Source organism: Anabrus simplex, chromosome 1 (genome assembly GCF_040414725.1).
Source record: "Anabrus simplex isolate iqAnaSimp1 chromosome 1, ASM4041472v1, whole genome shotgun sequence".
NCBI lineage: Eukaryota > Metazoa > Arthropoda > Insecta > Orthoptera > Tettigoniidae > Anabrus > Anabrus simplex.
In genome coordinates this window covers 455293184-455310731 of record NC_090265.1, presented here as the reverse complement: position 1 = coordinate 455310731, position 17548 = coordinate 455293184, and the positions used below count along the sequence as shown (strand labels likewise).

The window sequence follows — 17548 nt, the reverse complement described above, 5'->3', positions numbered from 1 at the left end:
TAAGACATATCTGTGTCGGTGCGACGTAAAGCAAATAGCAAAATTCATTTAAAAGCTACGTCATGGAACATTTGGAAATAAATGTTGTCTAAGAGAAAAATTGAAGGGATCATTTTCCTCAGTCAAAGTTAATTCAGTCATCTGACTTGTTTTCTTTGAGAATGGTTTAACGTCGCAATAACAGTAGTTTTCGGTGACGCAAGGATAGCAAACTGCTAGTAATTGGAAGGTAGCTGCCATGGCCTTAAGGTACATCCCCTAGTGGTGTGATGGTTTTTAGAGGAAGTACAACTGGGCAACAATCCTCTATTAACACTGATCAGAGGGAGAAAATGGAAAGGGTCTGACACTTCGAAAAATTAAAGAATCAGCCAAAATGAAGATAAGGGCCACGAAGGGCGTGAAAATGAAAGACTCCCTATGCCTCATAAACCTAATATCGTCGGGATCGGATTTTTTTTTTGCTAGTTGCTTTACGTCGCACCGACATAGATACGTCTTATGGCGACGATGGGACAGGAAAGGGCTAGGAGTGGGAAGGAAGCGGCCGTGGCCTTAAGGTACAGCCCCAGCATTTGCCTGGTGTGAAAATGGGAAACCACGGAAAACCATTTTCAGGGCTGCCGACAGTGGGGCTCGAACCTACTATCTCTCGAATACTGGATACTGGCCGCACTTAAGCGACTGCAGGTATCGAGCTCGGTGGTCGGAAAATAAGAGTTAACCCAGGGAGGTCGGAGACGATAGATGAAAGTGAGGAGCCTGGCACAAGTAAGTGGAAGCAGTACCAAAACTCAGCTAAGGGCCCTGTGGTTGCCAACCCACGCTCCCAAATTTAAGAGCCTCTGGAGCCCCATTAAATCGGCTCGTACGACAGACAGGGATACAGTGTATGTACTTCTACCGCCCCCAGGGGGGATACAGCCTCTACAATTTGCCTGGTGTGAAAATGGGAAACCACTGAAAACCACCTGAAAGGCTGCCGACAGTGGAGTTCAAACACACTATCTCCTGAATGAAACCTCATAGCAGCAGCGCGACCCGCACCGCACGGCCAACTTGCTCTGTATGCTTTGAATCAATAATGTATCCATGTCTAATAGCTATATAAACAAAGTTTATACAAATTTTATACACCAGAATAGTGAATAACACACATACGGCCTTGTGGCACGATTTGGAAGGCTCTTGAGTGAAATAAAGGCAGGCAGCTTCTCGTTTTATGTGACGGCTGATATCATGGTCATAGCCACGGGACGTTCAGTGTTACTTAAAACCTGAACGACACGATCAAGACTTAATTTACATAACAGCGCAAATTAAATATACATTCTGTACTACAATATTTGCTTGCATTTTAATATCACGCTAACGCTGATACTTTTTTCGCCGACGATGTTATTGGAAAGCCAAAGGACTGGAAATGGAGTAATCGTAGCCTTACAAGGTACACCCACTGCATTTGCCTAGCGTGGAAATGAGAAACTATTGAAGACAATGTTTGGAACCGTCGGTGGGGTGGTTCGAGTCCACCGTCTCAGGAATGCGGGTGTAGAGCTATACGACACGTACCACGAAAACAAATTACTCAGTAATTGACTTGAAATTATGGTAACGTGTTATAGGTAATACCATTCATTGACATCTTGGGTTGTACTGGATGCAAATAGCCTTGTGATAAAAGTTATTTGTGCAGTTCCAATATAAAGAAGAGCTTTCTTGCACTATAACTGCTAATAATAAGAGTTGGTATCTGACAGGTAAGGTTGGAGGGAGGAGCACTGCACGTGCCATTTCACGATCTTGCCACATTCCATCATTCCTTTCTACATCCTCTTACCCCTCGCTTCCGGCTCACTTGTTCCCTCCTTCATTCTGACCACTGTAATCTGTTGTAGACTACCTGGCCAGGCGGTGTCGTCCCATTTGCGATCACTCTTATACAAACAATCGGGTTCTTATCAGTGACAGTGACAGGTTTGGCAACTCCCAGCAAGACGAGCTGCCCTGGAGTGTTATCTCCATGGCAACCGCAGTCGCCCCACCCTCGCTTCCATGGCAACCACGCAGCCACTCCCTTTATCCCGCCTCGGCAGGCAGTAAACGGACCTCCCTCTAAGAAATGTCAGACACCAACTCTTATTATTAGCAGTATAGTAATTGCTGGAGTGCTTAAATTAAATTAAATCAAATTAAATTAAATCAAATTAAATTAAATTAAATTAAATTAAATTAAATTAAATTAAATTAATTCAGTGGAATGAAAGAGATGAAAAAGAAGTAAATTTATAACATATTAGTGGATGCGTCCTGCTCCACAGCATTCCATATAAATAGATCAAATAACTCGTCTTGATGTGCCTGTCGCAGTCGTATTATTTTGCCTGCACTTTTCAATAGTTTTGAGAACATTTACTACCGGTACGTAAGAACTGATTCATTCCTAATTTAGTTTATAACACTTCTTTGCACAGAATATTCTCTGTACTTCGACCATTCGGTCCTATCTGGGTCTTAACATTTTCATACGATCTTGCTCGTGATAGTGCAACATACAACTGGCCGTGATTAAATACTGGTTCGGGTAATTAGACTACCCACTTTCTTAAGCGTTTTTCCCCGCGTTTTACTAATGGGCATACAGAAGGCTAATCACCTTGATACCTTCTATCTGTACGTACGTAGACTTTTCTCTTAGCAGAATGTAAATTATTAGGAACGTTTTGCGATATATATTCAGAAGCTGACGAAGGTCAGAGAATTAAAGAGTATCTAGCAAAGAATAGAATTCCTCCATCCGAGGAAGTGTACCGGTATACACTCTGGCTTGTGTTAATGAAAGTGTTAGTCGCTTAGCAACCTCCTAAGTATTACGGGTTAGGGTAAGACTTCGTCTGCAATTATTGGAGTGATCGTTTGATTTGATCTTTAAAATAAATATATTTCCGTTTACTTTTCAAGAAATGCAAGATTTTTCATGTAGTATTGCGACGATTTGGAAGATTGTGGTACAAACCGCACATTTAACTCCCTCTGGTTTTTGAGCTTGAGTTTAGTGAAACATACACGTTAGCGTTTTACATTAGAATAGATTAGAACCGTTTGTACTTCTTCCTTTACGTTGCTATAGTAATTTTATTTTTTACCATTTGTTTTACGTCGAAACCGACGCAGATAAGTCTTACAGCGATGAAATGAAATGACGTATGGCTTTTAGTGCCGGGAGTGTCCGAGGACAAGTTCGGCTCGCCAGATGCAGGTCTTTTGATTTGACGTCCGTAGGCGACCTGCGTTTCGTGATGAGGATGAAATGATTAATACGACACATACACCCAGCCCCCGTGTCAGCGAAATTAACCAATTATGGTTTAAATTCTTGACCCTCCCGGGAATCGAATCCGGGACTCCTGTGACAAAAGGCCAGCACGCTAACCATTTAGCAATGGAGCCGGACTTACAGGGATGATGGGATAGAAAAGGAGTGGGAAGATAGCGGCCGTGGCCTTAAGGTACAGCCCCAGTATTTGCCTGGTGTGAAAATGGGAAACCACTGTTGCTGTAGTAAATAGGCTATTTAGTCTTTGGTATTGTGTGTTATAAATGCGAGTCGTTTGAATCACATGAAGGCTATGATATATATGAGGCTAGGAACAGGATTTCTTCAATACGTAGGACTCTTTAAAATGATCTGGATAGGATTATGTACTAACTATAATAATTTAATTATTAAAATATCTTGCTCTATAAAATAATAATAGTAATAAAAATGTCAGATTATAATGTGTTACGAACTCCTTGTACTTGAATAGAAAAGAGGTACGTACGTCGTGAAAGCAGTGATGTAATAGTGATATGTCCGGTGCGGTGAAATAACTTTCAGCGCCCTGTAAAGGCCTGTTTTCGAATGCGTGAGTGCTTAGAAATAGCCCAGTTTGAGATGAGATAGTAGACGACACGTTCAAAATTTACGATATTTTCATTGATGTCCTTATTGTAGGCTATAAATTCGCAATATCAGCGTTTCGACATCAGTTGTGAAAGACTAAGTAAGTATGTTTTAAGATGCTATCTTGAAAAATGTACGTCTTTCAACGCAGGTAACAGCCTTCATACAGTGCTGTCATATGCAGTTCAGAGAGGGTCACTGTTAGGATAAAGTTGAAAAGTTCTGTTTAGCCTTCCTAATAAGGAAAGAACGAAAATGTTGGAATATTTAGGTACAGGTCTTATGTGTGTCCTGGAGGTAAGGGGCACTATGTCGCAAATTAAGTTTCAAAAGAGCTAAAAATTTTATCAGCGTTTCCCGTTTATTTTAATTAAAATCATCAGAACCCTTTTTTACGTACCGTAATACAAATATGTTTCGACTTTTTAACATCTAGTTCTCAAATGCTGATTTATTTGTTTGGGAGTGATACTGGACTTTGAGCCTCTTACATCAGTCTCAATCTTATTATTGCACGTAAGAACAAGTGTTTTACAGCTCAGTAAAGAGCTCGTAAAATATAGTAAACTTAACATGTTAAAACCTAAATTTTGTAATAAAATAAAATAAACATAGTGCTATTTACCTCCGGTGCACAGATATTCACTTTATCTCATATGAATTTTTTACAGTTTATGGATCTGGAGCCGGTGGTGGAGCTGGAAGAAGATTCTGGAGGAGGTGAAGAATCGACGACGTCATCAGGACCTTCCTCTTTGTCACCAACTCCTTATTCGAATGAACTGTGGGCAGAGGTCAGTTTTTCAACTTAGACTGCATTCGATTTTATCATTATCAAAGACACACTCAAATTTCCCTAATGACTACATCATTTTGATTCTTCAAAAATATTCACTACTGTTTCCAATTATAGGTAACATTCATTAACATCTTGGGTTGTACTGGATGCAAATAGCCTTGTGATAAAAGTTACTTGTGCAACTCCAATATAAAGAAGAGCTTTCTTGCACTAGGAAATGTTCAAAAAATGTCATTTAAATACATGCCAATGAAGGAAAATTGTTGTAAATTGGAACTGATTTTTATCATTTGTTGTTTGAGAAAGTCTGGTGATGAGACCTGACATTTGTAAAACCTATTTCCCTGTAAAGTGAATTGAATTGATAGGCCTGAGAGTGATGGAGACAGAAAATCTTCTGTTGCTGTTTAAAAGAGCAGGCAAGTTCCGTGGATTTTCTTAACTTTATGTCGCACCAACACACATTTAATATATCCCCACCGGGCGAGTTGGCCGTGCGCGTAGAGGCGCGCGGCTGTGAGCTTGCATCCGGGAGATAGTAGGTTCGAATCCCACTATCGGCAGCCTTGAAAATGGTTTTCCGTGGTTTCCCATTTTCACACCAGGCAAATGCTGGGGCTGTACCTTAATTAAGGCCACGGCCGCTTCCTTCCAACTCCTAGGCTTTTCCTATCCCATCGTCGCCATAAGACCTATCTGTGTCGGCGCGACGTAAAGCCCCTAGCAAAAAAAAATCCCCAAAATTTAATTTCTTCATGTCCAGTAGTTTTGTCTGGGCGTTGATTCACAATCATTCAGAACATTCTTTATATATATATAACAGCTTTATTGTAAATTCAGTGTTACGATTTCTGAAATTATTTTTCTCACAAAAGAGAAATATTTTACCGTTGAACATTACTTCCAGTAATACAGAGTGGAGCGTCAGATTGGGCTAAGTTTGCTTCAAGTTCAAGAACATTACGAGGAGCGATTTAATAAGGAGGCACCAAATAATAGAGCAATGTTAAGTGTCGCTAACAAAGTTCATAATACGGGATTAGTCATATGTTGATGATGATGATGCTTGTTGTTTAAAGGGGCCTAACATCGAGGTCATCGGCCCCTAATGGTACGAAAAGAAATGACTACAAAAAATCAAAATCATCCACTGACCAAAATTAAAAAAAAAACGTCATGAAGAAGGAATGGATGGACAGGAACCAGAAACAAAAAAAATCCAACAAAAAACGAGCAAACAAAAAAGGAGTGGATCCAACTCAAAAAAGATCATAGAGAAGTCATTACTGACCAAGGGCCCACTCATGAAGCACAATCCTGAATCGAGGATGCTTGATGTCTAAAGGGGTCCAAAATCCATGTCTAAGGCCCCTCAGAATAGTATATGTCGCGAGTAAAGAAGAACCATGGTATTTCTCAAGCTGCGGTACTAATCAAAGGTAGCGTAAACTCACGGTGATCCAAACATTATGGTACTACTCACAAGTATTGTACATCGTAAAGGTAACGCAGACCTATGGCGTTTCTCACAAAATGGCGCCACTCATAGCCAACGCAAACCGATGAGGTTCCTCACCTAGGTGTACTAATCACGGGCGCCGGTATTACCGTGGTGTTCCTACAGAGTGGGTACTAATCACTGGCAACGCAGACCTACGGTGTCGCTCGTATAGTGGTACAACTCACAGGCTACGCCCAGACGCGTGGTGCCGCTCACACGGGTACAACTCACAGGCAACGCCCAGACCTGTGGTGTTGCACACACGAGCACGACTCACGGGTACTGGAAACCCACACTGAACCCCCCTCGAGTGCTACGAATCACAAAAATATGGAGTACCTAACAGAGTGGTACTACTCGCAAGTAAAAGCGACCGATGGTGTTCCACGCATGATGGTACTAACCAAAGTAGTTTCATGGTTCTAATTCAGTCAGCCCTTGGTCGCCCCTTTTAGTCGCCTCTTACGACAGGCAGGGGATACCGCGGGTGTATTCTACATGTGCGTCCCCCACCCGCAGGGGGTTTAGTCGTATGTAAACGAAAGGGATTATCAGGGGGCCAAGAAGAGTCCCCGCAAACTAGAATCGTAGACAACTTGAACAGGTATTTTCATGGAATATTGATCTCTTATTTCGTCAAGGATGCTGCACAGAATCCAAAAGCAATGGCCCAGGTAGTCTACAGAGACTACACGATTATCCCATTTGTGCAGTATTTTCGCAGATTTCTTTTTTCACGCCAGAAACTTACCCCTTCAACGACAATGGATGCAGCAATATTGAGCTACAGCCCACACCGTGAGGAGACACTTGCCCTTCTGCAACGATACTTCGGAGATCGCCTAATTTCTTGTGGAATTCCATTTTCATACCCTTCTTTCTCTCAGGATCTCACGCCTGCAGATACCTACATACGACGCTTGTTGAATGCATCAGTTATCAAGACCGATGTCCCACCTACAAATATTCCCGAACTACGCGAGAACGTAGTCATTTCTTGTACCCTTACAGCAACCTTCGTTCAGTCTTCAGAAACGTTAAGAACAACGTGTGGCATGTGATGGTACATATGTTTAGCATGCAGTTAAGTAACATTTCACTTTCATTTGTTTTGCCGGATCAGGTATTTGTTTTTTCCAGTCACTTACTAGTTTAGATTGATGTAGTAATGGGTTCTCAATCCTGAACCAACTTCAGATAAAAGTTCGTCTATCGTGTAAGATCTCTCAACGAATTGTACGCTACTTTGGACATATAATGCGCCGAGATGGTAGTCTACAAAAGCTGATTGTTGAGGGCAAAGTCCAGGGAACCAGACAACGAGGACGAATACCAACGCGATGGATTGAAATGGTGAACGGCCCCCTACTGTGTTCTCTCAGAGTAACCACATTGAAAGCTTTAGATAGGGAAGAATGGCAGAGTATGGTTCATCGGCTAGAGGGCTGAATATTATGATAGTCACGACGCCTCAGTCATGAGGCAAAACGAAGAAGAAGAAGTAATGGGTTCAGACACTGACATAAGTTGCATTGAGCCTGTGGAATTGTTTCCTTCGGCTAGGATGCTCAAACATTAGATAAGTTACTAACATATCATTTATCAGGAACAAACATGGAAAACCTTGAGTGAAATGCTTGGTATTATTTAATGTTTAACATCTCTACATATCCAATGTCAAAGAATACAAGAGTGGAAACATGTTATCCATGATCCTCGGCTATCTACATCCCAACTCGTAACAATTTCATGAAATTGTACTGAATAAAAAATAACGTTCACAACGATATCCTAAAGGCTAGTTAAGCTTATGGCTCAAATGACCAATCCGGTGTAAGGATATTAAGAACTTGAACCAATGAACAGCTGTGTATCACCACAGTTGTATAATTTTCCTGATATCGCTTGGATTGTCCACGTGCTTTTATATAAATTCATCAGAATAGCGCTCTGGAACATTGACCATAGACCGCACAATCAACAGGATTAACTGAGGAGTGTTTTCACAAGACGCTATTTCCACCTAATAAAGTTGTGGGAAAAGTGCAAGAAACGTAAAAAGCACATGGGACATTCCCATGATTGTGTTTGGCACAACTTTTTTGGTATTACATCTTGTCTGGATTGCTCATTGAAATCGATAATATTCAACTACTGTAATGCATGTGGTTAGTTAGTCTAATTAAGCAGAAAGCCTTCAAATTGGGAGACTTCGGCCCAGAGAATTTAAATGAAAAATAATAAAACAATTATTTTCCGTGCTGGAAGATTTGTTCGCTGTATAGATTATGAATACCTACGTATTTGAGTTGTTTGATGTTTATGAAGTTCATGGCCTACTTTTTTGTTCTTAATTTTTTTTTTTTGCTAGTTACTTTACGTCGCACCGACACAGATAGGTCTTATGGCGACGATGGGATGGGGAAGGGCTAGGACTGGGAAGGAAGCGGCCGTGGCCTTAAGGTACAGCCCCAGCATTTGCCTGGTGTGAAAATGGAAAACCACGGAAAACCATCTTCAGGGCTGCCGACAGTGGGGTTCGAACCCACTATCTCCCGGATACAAGCTCACAGTTGCGCGCTCCTAACCGCACAGCCAACTCGCCCGGTTGTTATTCATTAAACAGCCAAAATAAATATAACTAGTTCTAGATTCTCTGTAGATAAATTGTGGAGTTCTCATTACTACAGAATATTCTCCTTCCCTTCGGTCGTGCTTCTACTAGGAGAATTAGATATCTTCAATCGATCATTGTTTTGTGTCAGGAAATGTTCAATTGCAAACCGCGAACAGCTTTGTGACAAACCAGCGATTAGTCACTCGGCTATAACGCCTCTGTATATAACAGTCTATCATTCTTTCTTTCAGCCTTCATCAAAATCTCATCCTTATCCTTTTTTGACTTCTGAAATCGCCAGCAAATCTGAACATCGATAAATACCATAACATGGGGTGAATAGGAACAATTGTGAACACAATCCTACCTTCCGCTATTTTTAATAGAGCGGAAACTAATTATGCCATTGGTTCCATGAATATACAAAGATTTGGCGTGCCGACATCGGCACCTTTAGTATTTGTGCCTTTATTGATTACTGATTAGTGTGAATTTTTAAGTGTTGCAAAACTTCGTGTGCAGTGGTGAGCGAGGTCGTGATGTTGTGAACTTTATTTCTTTTGTTTCAATTGTTTCCAGTGTTGTTACTCGTATATGCACAGTGTAATATAATCATTTGCACATCTTACTGGGGCATTTCCCTGGAAGAATAAAACTTCAGTAAAAGTTAGAGGAACTATAATCGGTGGAAAACGGTAAATAACAATGTAAACACTCTGGGATGGGTTTAAAGAAATTGTTGAGGAATGCGAAAACAGGTTTGTACCTTTAAGGGTGGTAAGGAATGGTAAAGACCCACCTTATTATAATAGAGAAATAAAGAGACTAAGAAGGAGGTGCAGACTGGAAAGAAATAGAGTTAGAAATGGCTGTGGAAGTAAGGAGAAATTGAAGGAACTTACTAGAAAATTGAATCTAGCAAAGAAGGCAGCTAAGGATAACATGATGGCAAGCATAATTGGCAGTCATACAAATTTTTGTGAAAAAATGGAAGGGTATGTATAGGTATTTTAAGGCAGAAACAGGTTCCAAGAAGGACATTCCAGGAATAATTAATGAACAAGGGGAGTGTGTATGTGAGGATCTTCAAAAGGCAGAAGTATTCAGTCAGCAGTATGTAAAGATTGTTGGTTTCAAGGATAATGTCGAGATAGAGGAGGAGACTAAGGCCAAAGAAGTAATAAAATTTACATATGATAACAATGACATTTACAATAAGATACAAAAGTTGAAAACTAGAAAAGCGGCTGGAATTGATCAGATTTCTGGGGATATACTAAAGACAATGGGTTGGGATATAGTACCATATCTGAAGTACTTATTTGATTATTGTTTGGTCGGAGGAGCTATACCAGATGAATGGAGAGTTGCTATAGTAGCCCCTGTGTATAAAGGAAAGGGTGATATACATAAAGCTGAAAATTACAGGCCAGTAAGTTTGACATGCATTGTATGTAAGCTTTGGGAAGGCATTCTTTCTGATTGTATTAGACATGCTTGTGAAATTTATAACTGGTTTGATAGAAGGCAATTCGGTTTTAGGAAAGATTATTCCACTGAAGCTCAACTTGTAGGATTCCAGCAAGATATAGCAGATATCTTGGATTCTGGAGGTCAAATGGACTGTATCGCGATTGACCTGTCTAAAGCATTTGATAGGGTGGATCATGGGAGACTACTGGCAAAAATGAGTGCAATTGGACTAGACAAAAGAGTGAATGAATAGGTTGCTATATTTCTATAAAATAGATCTCAGAGAGTTAGAGTAGGTGAATTTTTGTCTGACCCTGTAATAGTTGAGAGGGGAGTTCCTCAGGGCAGTGTTATCGGACCTTTATGTTTTCTTATATATATAAACTAGCAAGATACCCGTGCTTCGCTACGGTATTATACTGAAATTTATAATTGAATGTTGTTTTAGATATATAATCAGCCGAAATTCGCGATCTGAATCGTTTTCTGCGAGAATCCGCCAAAATTCGCGATCAGACTCGTTTTCTAATAGATTATGGCAAGTTTCCTCCCATTTTTCAATCTTTATTTCCAGCAATCGATTTCGTACTTCCCAGGCTAGGTCCAGGTATTCCAACCTGTCAGTTGGGTCCCTAAATCTTTGCCATCTTTCCTTATAAGCATTTTTAATATGGAACAAATCCTTCAGGAGATCCGGCGTGGTGTCGTCTTGGGTGCCTTGGCGGTACTGAACCCGCGGCCAGACTGCATTCTTAGTCATTACCCGTTCAGGACCCGTTTCCACCGCGGTCCGCACATTTGACGACGGTCCAGAACATTATTATTATTATTATTATTATTATTATTATTATTATTATTATTATTATAGATGTTCTGGACCCCACAGCAAGATGCAAGACCGCTACTTGGCGGTAAATTACATCTGCTGCCATTGTTATTGTTGAGAATGTGACCAGCACCAATGTCGCGCGTAGGCAAGTGTGCGGGATTTCTGGCGATACGAATGACATACTTCCGTGCATTATTGACCTTATTATAGAGGTGAACAATTGGACGGTCAATCTTATTCCTATCGTTTATTTCAAATGTGTTTAAATTTTTATTCATATGCCAGGAGAATCTACTGTAATATAAGAACGTTCTCCGAAGGAAAAGTTGGCTGTTGAAAATGAACCCAGGAAAGATTAAAAAGATCTGTTTATGATCAGAATAAGTACATCGAAAATATACAGCCTGTTTCCAGTCATTCGACAGGGTCAGGAATGGAATGAATAAAGCCCCATCTAGCGGCGACAGTAGGAATTGTGCCGGCTGCCGAAGCACTCCTCTGGGGCAATGATCGATGAATGACAAATGAAATGAAATATTGGACAGTGTTGCTGGAATGAATGATGACAGGGAAAAGCGAAGTATCCGGAGAAAAACCTGTCCCGCCTCCGTTTTGTTCAGCACGAATGTCACATGGAGTGACCGGGATTTGAACCACGGAACCCAGCTGTGAGAGGCCGGCGCGCTGCCGCTTGAGCAACGGAGGCTCCTTATAAGTACATTATGAACAGCAAAATCAATTGGTCTCACCTCCTTTTACACCCCACCGTCGTTAAGTTTATTTACCCCCCCCCCCCCAAAAAAAAAATTAAAGAAGGAGTGTTTCTTTATGTTTAAAGGAGATTCCAAACCCCAATGTTCACGTCTATTACCTTGAGTTTTGAGATATAAGTATCCCCATAAAAATAATTCGCTTTTTTTACTTCCTTTCACACTTCTCCCCCCCCCCCCCTTAAGTGAATTTTGTGGCAAAAAATACTTGTTTCTTTAGTAAAGGATCTTCTAAATAGCAATTATCACGACTCTAACTTCTTCAGTTTTTGATTTGTGTGTCCTCATGAAAGGAATTCAACTCCTTTCCACTCCCGCCCCTGTAATATATTCAGTTTCTGAGATATATGTATCCTCATTAAAGGCATTCAACCCACTATTCACCCTTTTACACCCCTCCTATTGAGATTTACAGAAAACGAAAAAAATACTTATTCCTTTACTTTTAAAGGAGATTCTAAATACCAATTTTTACATCTGTAAACTTTCAAAGTTTTGAGATATAGGTACACTCATTTTAAAATTCCAACCCCCTTTTCACCCTCTTAGCGAAGGAATATCCAAAAATCCTTTCTTAGCGAGCACCTACATCTTAATATGAATCTATGCCCAAAATTTCATTTCTTTATGTCCAGTAGTTTTGGCTCGGCGATGATGAATCAGTCAGTCAGTCAGTCAGTCAGTCAGTCAGTCAGTCAGTCAGTCAGGACAAGCTATTTTATATATATAGATGATATGAGTAAAGGAGTGGAATCGGAGGTAAGGCTTTTTGCGGATGATGTTATTCTCTATATGATAAATAAGTTACAAGATTGTGAGCAACTGCAACGTGACCTCGAAAATTTTGTGAGATGGACAGCACGCAATGGTATGTTGATAAACGGGGTTAAAAGTCAGGTTGTGAGTTTCACAAATAGGAAAAGTCCTCTCAGTTTTAATTACTGCGTTGATGGGGTGAAAGTTCCTTTTGAGGATCATTGTAAGTATCTAGGTGTTAATATAAGGAAAGATCTTCATTGGGGTAATCACATAAATGGGATAGTAAATAAAGGGTACCGATCTCTGCACATGGTTATGAGGGTGTTTAGGGGTTGTAATAAGGATGTAAAGGAGAGGGCATATAAGTCTCTGGTAAGACCCCAACTAGAGTATGGTTCCAGTGTATGGGACCCTCACCAGGATTACCTGATTCAAGAACTGGAAAAAATCCAAAGAAAAGCAGCTCGATTTGTTCTGAGTGATTTCCGACAAAAGAGTAGCGTTACAAAAATGTTGCAATGTTTGGGTTGGGAAGAATTGAGGGAAAGAAGAAGAGCTGCTCGACTAAGTGGTATGTTCCGAGCTGTCAATGGAGAGATGGCGTGGAATGACATTAGTAGACGAATAAGTTTGAATGGCGTTTATAAAAGTAGGAAAGATCTTAATATGAAGATAAAGTTGGAATTCAAGAGGACAAACTGGGGCAAATATTCATTTATAGGAAGGGGAGTTAGGGATTGGAATAGCTTACCAAGGGAGATGTTCAATAAATTTTCAATTTCTTTGAAATCATTTCGGAAAAGGCTAGGAAAGCAACAGATAGGGAATCTGCCACCTGGGCGTCTGCCCTAAATGCAGATCAGTATTGATTGATTGATTGATTGATTGATTTGATTTGATTGGAACACCTGTACACCAATGTCAAGAAGATAGGCTACACCCTTCGATCAATGACTAGCATCGGAAAGAACATGAGCAGACCTAAAAAAATTATTCTCACAATTGTGGAGTGTGTTCGACAGGTGCTATTTTAAATGTGAGAAAGTTGTGGTAAAACTAACATATAATAAAAGGAACGTACGCATGATAGGATATGGTACAATTTTTAAAATAATATAGTTTTCTGATCTGGATTGCTCATGGCATTTGATAGTATTCAATTACTGCATTGTATGTGGATGGAGTACTATTTTTTGGGAAGTGGAAACAGCACCTTTTAAACAGACTCTCTAATTAGAAACGGCATGTCAAACAAAATCCTCTGAAATATTTGGCATTCCTACCGAAGTTTCATACAATTTTGCAAAACTCTCCGGTAAAATGAAAGGAGTGTTTCATCTTCTCCAGTATAGATGACAGAAGTCAGTTTCATATGTCAGAACAAGTGATCAGCCAACTTTCCCTCCTAATCTGTTGCTGAGGGACCGAATGAAGTCGGATGATTTGTTAGTACAGTAAAGTATTGGAAATTCTATTTCCAAGAAGGTTGTGCTAATTGTATGAAGTGTATTTAAGGACTTGTTCCTTTTATGTTTGTCTTCGTAAAAATATGTGGCATTTAATTTAGTTTTCAAAAAGAAAATATTCTGTGTAAATTCTTAATTGTTTCTACAGACATATTGTTGCTTATTAAGTAACATTTACAACAATTGTATCCAAACATGTCCTGTCACTTTATAAACTTTTTTTTTTCGCCTTGTCACCCCATAGATGCCTGAAACTGAAACATGCTTGAAAACTGTATCCGTTCCCATTCACCCCAACATACGGGAGTGAAGAACTATAATAAATAAGTGTGAGAGTATTGACGGAGAACCAACACGAGATTCAAATTCTTATTTACTGATCAAAGACTAGCAGTTTGAGTTTTATCATATTGGGGTGTCGTTAACAGTTTCCGAGAGCTTCTGTGTAAATTAACACGCAAAGTAAAATACTGTTTTTATTCACCCCGTTTCATGATAATTATAGTCATCATCATCATCAAACATCCCACTAACTATGTTTACGCTTTTCGGAGACGCAGAGGTCCGGAATTTTGTCCTGCAGGAGTTGTTACCAGCCGGTAAATATAACTACACAAGACTGGCGTATTTAAACACCTAATACCACCGGATTGGGTCAGAAAGCCAGCGCTTCTACCGTCTGAGCCACAAAGCCCGGCCTCAGCAACGTCTCGTCCTAGTTATTCTTGTTACTCTGCCTGTAGGTTTGAAATGAAGAGCAAACCTTGCCAACTTAAGACCTTGAACATCAAATCTACTTCATATAGTTTAATAGAAGCGTAAGGCGTTTATATTAATTCTAGCATGATAAATTATTGTGCTATTGTACCATACCCGTCATTGTCCATAGGCCACATGTGGGAAGTAGCTACTGTAGATTCATGGTTTATTCATGTCTAGGTGGTTATTCACTAAGCACTGGTTTGCATGCATCCGGCTGTCAAGTTCAGACAGGGAAGTTTTAACCGTATGTCTACAGCTCAGAGGTGCCGAGGGATAAAGTGCGCTAGATAGCAGATTTTTTTAAAACTATCTGTTTTACGTCGCACCGACACAGATAGATCTTCCGCTGGCGATGAAATAGGAAAATGGTAATGGGAAGGTGATGATGCTTGTTGTCTAAAGGGGTCGAAAATGCAGGTCAATGGCCCCTCATAATGGTACTTATTGCTAGTAAAGTAGAACCATGGTATTTGTCACGTTGCGGTACTCAAAAGTAGCGTAAATTCGCTGTGTTCCACACATTACAGTATGGTACTGCTCACAGGTATTGTACGTCGTACAGGTAACGCAGACCTATGGTGTTTCTCACATAATGGCGCCACACATAGGCAACGCAAACTCATGGTTTTCCTCACCTAGGTGTACTAATCACGGGCCCCGGTATTCCTGTGGTGTTCCTCATACAGTGGGTACTAATCACAGGCAACGCTCAGACCCGTGGTGTTTCTCACAATGGTAATAATAACAGTTACTGTAAACCCACGGTGAACCACACTCTGCTGTTACTAATCACAGACCTATTGTGTAGTGGTACTACAAAGGCGACCTATGGTGTTCCCCGCGTGATGGTACCAATCACAAGTAGTTTCGGAACGGGAAGGAAGCGACCGTGACCTTAATTAAGGCACAGCCCCAGCATTTGCGTGATGTGAAAATGGGAAGCCACGGAAAACCATCTTCGGGGCTGCCGACAGTGGGATTCGAACTCAATCTCCTCAATGCAAGCTGACAGCTACAGTACGTGACCCAAACCGCGCGGCCACTTACTCGGTGATAGCAGGAGTGTTTGATTCTAAATGTAATTATTAGATGATAAATTACCAACTTTTGGAAATTTCAAAACTACAAGTAGGGTGCTATAAAGCAGGTGTAGTTTGACCTACTACCCAACGCCTGCCACATAATGTCATGTGACTACAAGTACAGATTCCATCGACATTAATATCAGTATCAGTTTGTTAAACATAGGCCTATATTGTTACTTTTCGTATTAGGTAACTTCAGTTAATCTCACTAGGACGAACTAAACCCTTTCCTGATTGAGTGGAAGTTGCCGTCTTACCTTCCTAACTACATTTCTACTAGAGTTGTGACGTGGTCTGCAGTCGAAACAACGTATTTATCCTTTAAATCGGATGATTTTCTGAGAATTAATTGTAGTAATCTGAGAGTTTGAGAGGTTGAGATGATTTATCGGTAGTTTAGACACTTCTATAATTCAATATTCATGTGCATGATGCGGTGACATTTGAGAAAATTAGATTACTATTCCATCACACGCACAAACTGGGTTAAGTGGTTCCAACAAGGGGGCATCGAATGATACCTAGTCTAGAAAAATTTTGATACTTAACACGGCCGGAGTTTCAGGCATATTTCGAGGGTGAAGTAGAAAGTGAGTTTATTTTTTTAGAAGCATAGCAATCACAAAATGCCGTTGGGCTCGTCAGTTAGACTGGCACGCCGTAAACCGTGTTATTACTACTACTACTACTACTACTACTACTACTACTACTACTACTACTACTAGTAGTAGTAGTAGTAGTAGTAGTAGTAGTAGTAGTAAAATGTTTTCATTGCTTCCCTGAAGGGGAAGGCGGGCCTCTTAGACGGTTATGCCGTCTCTCAGGCCGGGAGTTTTGTTACGGTGAAGGAGATGCTCTGAGAAGGTGAGGGAGTTGGCGGCCGTGGCCTATACTAGGAACGGTCCCGGCATTCGCCTTAGTGCATGAGAATGGAAAACCACGGTAAACCATTCTCAGGACAGCCGTCGGTTGGGGCCAACAGTGAGATCCAGCCCTGTCCCATCTCCCGAATGCGGAGGCGTAGAGCCACGGTAGATCCGTGGCCACCCCACCTCTGCTCGGTCATAGTGCAGAGCTGTTAGATCACGGACCAGCCGTGGTCACTTATGGGCCGGGACCCACTCTGTATCTAACGATCTAAAGCGTCTTTACAACACCTCCTAAACATCAAATAAATAGGCCTATTGCTAACTTACTAGAGGAGAAATGGTTCACCTTTATCAAAAAGTGGAGGTTTAGTGCCAAATAAGGCTGTTAAAGCCCTGAAATGGACATATTTGTATTTTTGTCAGTGCAGGGTAAAACCCAGTTCGAGGTATAGAACACGTTTTCACTTTAGCACCACACTCATTTTTCAATATGATCACCGAACTTATTCAAGCACCTGCCACTATTCCCAGACGATAAACGTGGCATCATGCTCATAGAGTAATTTCACCTCCAGTGCGCGTTAAATCGATTCAACGAAGTTCTATTTTAGAAGAAAGAACTCTGAACGATTTCTTAAAAAATTAAATTCGTTTTCCATTTTAAACTCGGCA

At 40.6% G+C, this 17548-nt stretch overlaps 2 protein-coding genes across 6 annotated transcripts in view; one reads left to right on the top strand and one right to left on the bottom strand.

Annotated features, from left to right (window-relative positions):
- Positions 1 to 17548, top strand: part of LOC136856944 (rootletin) — a 523875-nt gene that overhangs the window by 454224 nt on the left and 52103 nt on the right. For all 4 annotated transcript variants that reach the window (XM_067135228.2, XM_067135229.2, XM_067135226.2 and 1 more), the window contains exon 8: positions 4618 to 4740. In XM_067135228.2, coding sequence (XP_066991329.2) covers positions 4618 to 4740 — 123 coding nt within the window. The remainder of the gene's footprint in view (positions 1 to 4617; positions 4741 to 17548) is intronic.
- LOC136872515 (ionotropic receptor 93a) overlaps positions 1 to 17548 on the bottom strand; it is a 183934-nt gene that overhangs the window by 145175 nt on the left and 21211 nt on the right. The window lies entirely within an intron of this gene.